This window comes from Nannobrachium achirus (assembly GCF_963921795.1).
Source record: "Nannobrachium achirus genome assembly, chromosome: 2".
NCBI lineage: Eukaryota > Metazoa > Chordata > Actinopteri > Myctophiformes > Myctophidae > Nannobrachium > Nannobrachium achirus.
Genome location: NC_137811.1, coordinates 66,035,466 through 66,041,443, shown reverse-complemented (window position 1 = coordinate 66,041,443; position 5,978 = coordinate 66,035,466). Strand labels below are relative to the sequence as shown.

The 5,978-nt window shown below is 42.1% G+C and overlaps 1 protein-coding gene across 1 annotated transcript; it reads left to right on the top strand.

Moving 5' to 3' along the window:
* Positions 1-2,066: 2,066 nt before the first annotated feature.
* On the top strand, positions 2,067-5,725 carry LOC308302315 (uncharacterized protein). The gene is made up of 4 exons (XM_080746571.1): positions 2,067-2,168; positions 2,451-2,519; positions 3,129-3,278; positions 4,887-5,725. Exons 1-4 carry the CDS (start codon positions 2,133-2,135, stop codon positions 5,229-5,231), a joined length of 600 nt encoding a protein of 199 aa, XP_080602697.1. The 5' UTR covers positions 2,067-2,132; the 3' UTR covers positions 5,232-5,725.
* The last annotated feature ends 253 nt before the right edge of the window (positions 5,726-5,978 follow it).

Here is a 5,978-nt window from a genome sequence, read left to right as displayed (position 1 = left end):
GTATTATGCAAGCCTCTGTAATACAAACAAAGAACAAGAAGAATTTTATTTCAGTGCCAGTAATCAGTTGCACTTACTTAAAACTGTCTTGGCTTGCATGCTTGGTTAATAAGCAACTGCAGGAATATAGTGGACAGTGGAAGGCAGCTTTGTGTCGAGATATTTGTGTTTGATAAACACAGTATGGGTGAAGAGGTTTCAGTTTTGATCATTCCTCGGGGAAAGGCCAGAATGCTATGTTCTAGACTTCTAGTTTCCCTTTCCCCCTCTCTAGGGACCTACCCCTCTGGAAACGACTGCACTGCACTGCTTGTCTTGGCCTGCATCCACTAAGGATATACTCAAGAATGAAAACGTATTTAAGATTGACATAGGAGAAATACATTTTCAACCTTCCCTTCTGCTGATGAACTCGTGTCTCCCTGAAGTACATCTGTACATCAGCGGAACACAATGGGGCAGTTTCAAAGGGTTATAAATAGCCAGACAGGCCCAGGCCAGCAGCCCAGCACAAGACGGGACGGGAGCATGGGGAGCGGGGTGACGAGTCATGGCCACGGCTGCACATCAAGTCGCGTCTGTGAATTACAATTATGTCATCTGCACATGACTTGAACATCACCCGCCGCACTTGAGCTCCATTTGAACAAGTCGACTCCTCTCTTGCACGCTCAAGAGTGACTTATGAAGATTTATTAACTGTGGTGTTAGTTCAAATCCTGTACCACAACCATCTGCCCATTAAAAGACCCATTTCTCTTGTCATTGAATGACTAAACAGGATGGGTAATTACTCACGGGCACCGGAGACCCTCAGCCACAGTGGTATGGGACGGGTGTGGGGGTGTTCAGAAGAGTCCGGAGGCCAATGCCTGGTGGGGGCCTGGGGGGGGGGGGGGGGCAAATGAAAAACATATGCTGCGAATCCATGACTAAGCCCTAGGTTGTGCGTGTGTGAGTTGTGCGAGTGTATTGGGGAAAAGAGAGCAGGGGGGAGGGGGCCGAGACATTCAATGGTGAGGTAAAACGTGTAGTGATGGGAGGGGCCCACACTTAAAGGGGGCTAGACAAGCAAGCAGCACTTTCACTTTAGACTAGCCTCTGTCTGAGTGAGCACGCTCACACTCCGGCTGCCTAGAGGGGAAAGAAAGAGGGAGAGAGAGAAGATAAGGTCTGTGTGTCTCTCTCGCTCTATCCATTAACAACTGTCTATAGAGAGAGACGGAGAGGAGTGACTCGAATTAGGCCGGTCTGAAAAATACTGGGTCAACAGGGGAGAGAAACAATTTTCAATTCAAAAGGATCTTTATTGGCATTAGAAAACAGGGACACAGATAAGGGGGGAAAAAAGAGTCTGTCAAGCTTGAGTTGAGTAAATGAGTAAAAAGTCTGCAAGCGTGGGAGCAATAAGAAGATAAAGATTTGGGAAGTTCTGAAGGAACAAAAGGAGGAATGTAGATAAAGACGAATGTCAACAACATAGCTGGGGGACTGAGGAGCAGCAAAGAGAAGAGACGCAGCAACGATCTTTGTGTCAAAGACCTCAGCACTGAGGAGGGGGAGACAGTGCCTTTCACACAGACTGATACTGGAAGAAGCTTTCTGCAAAGCGACGACACGCAACAAGAGACATGGACAACTGTCCATTCTTATTCAGATAAAAGGATGTTACTGCCAGCAGGTGAGGAATGATCCACGTTGTGCATGTTGACAGCAGGGTTTTGCCATTTTTGTTAATAATAGAAGTTCAATTAATGAATTAAAAAATACATATAGGGCCTACTGTATATAGAAAGTATATATTATATGCCATTTTATTTGCAATTTTTACTTTTTACTTTACAAGTAATTCCAACATTTCACTGTGTATAGTATCAAATACAGTAGAATAGATGAAGCAGGGGGTAATTTAATTGTTGTGTGCTTTTACCACAAAGTTTCCATCGACATGTCTGAAACTCTCTCCCCATCTCTCTCTCTCTGTCTGTCTGTCTCTCTCTCTCTTTCTCTCTCTCTCTCTCTCTCTCTCTCTCTCTCTCTCTGTGTCTCTCCATCATGCAGTTTTATTGTTACTATCATTCTCAACGGTCCAATGTGGGGAATGTGAGTGGGAACGGGCGGGTTTCGAAAACATGAGATCAACCATTGACTCCAACCTAAATGGATTTGTAAGTACAATCTTCATCAAATGAACAAGCATGTTATACAGTACGTTATCTGATAAATATGATAAATGCACTGCTAATGTCCACTCTCACTAGACTAATACCAGAAGGTCATGCCGGGCCGTGTGTGTTGGAATTAGACAGATGTGCTACACATAATTGTGGCTGAATTGTGATTTAATTGCTTCCTTACTAGTTTACCAAAATGTGCATGTTTTCTTTTTACTAGTCAAGCTCACAGTATGGACATTTACCTGACTCTTTGGTTATCTGTTTCCCTTCTAGCGGACAGTATTTCCTAAAGATTACCGTGTTGACCACCACTACAAGGACAGCATGCTGTGTGCTGACCGGGTAAGTTGGTAATGAATTGCAAGTCAGCTGTTAAGAAGCAGTAATGAAACGTTAATGTCATGCTTGTGCCTTTGTGACTGCGTGTGTGCTTATGTGTTTGTGTGCGTGTGGGTGCGTGTTTGTGTGTGAGAAAGAGAATGTGTGTGTTAATGTGTGTGTGTCACACTTATCTTGACGAATGGCAGGGCCTATCATAATACTTAATCCCTCTCAGCCTATTTCCAGAGACTGCAAACATTAGTCGAACATTAGCTGATGCAAGATATTAATGTGAACACTTACTGTAAAGTATGTTTTATGCTTGACCTCACCAGCAGGGAAGTGTGTGTTATCTCTTGCTAAAAGGATCTACAACAGTATCATTCTCTTCCTGTCGTTCTAAGCTATGTCCACTTCCACTACAACTTTATTTGTTGGTGATCAACTGACACAAGTGTTCTTTTGGAAGTGTTCAAATTCCAGACTTTGTTGTCCTAAAAAAGGAATGTTGGTTTTCTCCGGGGCAAAAATAAATACTATACGGTCTCACAGAAAAACAAGTTACACATAGACATATTGTTCTGTGTGCAAGACTAATGTATATGTTTGGTGCTCTTGTGTCTTCTGCAGTGCTGCGTGTTCCCAGCTGCCGTTATCCTCTTGGATGCTTGGAAAACGCTCTCGGGAAAACTCTGGCCTGAGCATCTAAACAACACCTTCATCCACGAAGTCACAAATTCACTGGAAACAAAAATCATAGAAAAGAACACACAAGCAATGGTATGTCTTCTTAACCCATTTAGGCCTGAACACATTATGACGCAATATTTTATGCTTTAAATATAAAAAAATAGCAGATAAACAAGCTCACAGTGCCGCGCTGCGAGCTTGTAGATCTGCTATTTTTGAAAAATCGTGAAAATTGACCCGATTCTATAAGTGCCTTTTGAATCCTTCTAAGATTTTTGGAAAAAAACCTATGTTTCTATGTCAGCAATCTGGCCAGCCATCGTCAAAGAAAAGGTCCTTTTCACTTAAGCTCAGTTAGTCTGTTCTTGAGAGACTACTATGTCAGTGGTGCTCAAACCTTTCATGTGAAGGACCCCCAAAATGATATTTATTTGGCCACGGACCCCCATCTCAAAATATTTAGTTCCAGGGACCACCCAGAAGCAAAATTTGAGTTACAAACGTTCGCTTTGAAAATACATATATTCAAAGGTTTGCACACATTTTCACGACCTTTTCAAAAATAGCAGATCTACAAGCTCGCAGCGCGGCACTTGGTGCCGCACTGTTAGCTTGTATATCTGCTATTTTTCACTGGTTAAAGCATTCAATAATTCTAGGCCTAACCTCCATAGGTGACAGTTAACCTGTTGTTTCCTCAATTGAAACTACTACAACCACAGCTTAATTTGACAGGATTGTTAACTCTGCAACACAATTTGCCACTGCAAGTTGTTTTATAGGATCCTCTCTGTTGTGATCAGTGTGTGGATTCATGACAACTTCTTTGTTTTCCTGTAGATCAGTGTTAAATATTATGACTTGAAAGGCACCGATCTTACTTTATGGTGAAACTGTTTGCAGTTGATCAAAAGCACTATAAGATAAGATCTGATAAGATAAAACTTTATTGATCCCGGAGGGAAATGCATGTGTCATAGCCAGCAACAGTGGTGAGAATGAAACACAGTAGGGATACTGTAAGAGTAGTGATCAAACCAAGATAAATATAAATAAAAATATAAAATACTGAGCTGCTGGCCCTAGATATAGAGTGAATGTGTCACCATATCTATGTCTACTAATAAATATAAATGTACAGTGAATTAATACAGATTTAGTTTATTGCTATGCATCTATCCATCACCATTTAATTTTTGAAATGAATGAATATATTTTATTTACAGTCTATCAACAATGAGTATACAGGTGGTCTATCAACACTGATTATAGCAGGGAGAAGATAATAATTGAACATTAAATAAGCATGTCAAAGAGAACAAAATCAAACAGACTGTCAACAATGAATATGAGAATGGATTATGTGTAGAGTATCGACAGCGAATATGAGAATGAATATGATGGACATTCATTCCCACTGGGCCAGATAACAGATAAAAGAATCTCTTTCTCCAGATATTTTTCCATTCAAAGTGGATGGTAGATACAGAAAAAAAAATATCTGCCACAGATATTTCTTTTATCTGTGGCAGATACTTTTTTTTTATCTGTATCTACCATCCACTTTGAATGGAAAAATATCTGGAGAAAGAGATTTTTTTTATCTGTTATCTGGCCCAGTGGGATTGGGCCTTAACTCTTGAATGCCACACCGAGCGCTTTCCTCAACTTGTCTGCCTCCCTCCCCCTGTCTCACAGAAATTCCAGGATGAGACAGAGATTTCCAAGCTGCCCCCCGTCCGTTCCTCCCCAGAGGATCTGCTCAATCTGACATCCCAACTCTACTCTAAGTGGATAAATGTGATTTGTGAGCCGTCGATTACAACGTGCCCCATCCCCAGCTTGGCCCCAGCTGCTCATGAGTGGAGGAAACACACCGCCCCAAGAGAAAGGTTGCTGACAACCCGGACTGTCCGCAGCACAGAGGATACTTCAGGATGGGGGTCGCCGGAGCGATACTCCAACGGTGGTCCGCCATCCCTGATACTTACAGATATTTCTGCCTGGATTCTCTTGCTCTGTGGACGGCACCTGTTGCTATAGTTACAAAGAAAAGGCGGACGATAAGGGGTCTCTTCTGTGACGCACACTAAATGCGAGTGCGGCGTGGCTGAGCAGACTGCCGAACATATAATTACCACCTGCCTCTTATATAGACTACCTTCACAAGCCGGCCTATTCGGCGGAGGACCAGAGATGAGGGCATAGGACACTGAGCTGGGCATCTGATGATGCACGAGAGAAGACGACGACTAAATGCAAACGAGATTTTACTGAGTGGCACTGATGAGTGATTGTCTGTTATATTCTCCGTCTGTGCACTTGTAATGCATCACCTAAGCTTTGATATGAAGTGACATGCACAGGTTACGTTATATGTTCAAAAAGTAGTTTAAATTTAGGACACGACAGTGCTCTGTCAGGGTTGACGTCACAGTTCTAAACTCATATCCACACCGTCCAGAGTAAGCCATGAACTCCTACTAGCTAAGCTTTCTGTGCTAACAAGCTGAGCAAGCCACTGCACATAAGGCATTGTCTCCTTCGTTTGAAATGCATTGTTTACATTGAAGGTCGTGTAAATGTACGATGGACTATGAATGTATAATTTTGTACATACTAGTGTGCATACAAATTAGAGCAATTTACATGCAAATATTGTCTGTTGCTTCTTTGTAGATTTAATAAACCCTAAACACTGTCCCCCCAGGTGTCTATTATAGTAGGCCCTTTTTCCAGCTTCACCAAATATCTTTGCAGAAAATGTGCAATGTCACAATGCGTTGTGTT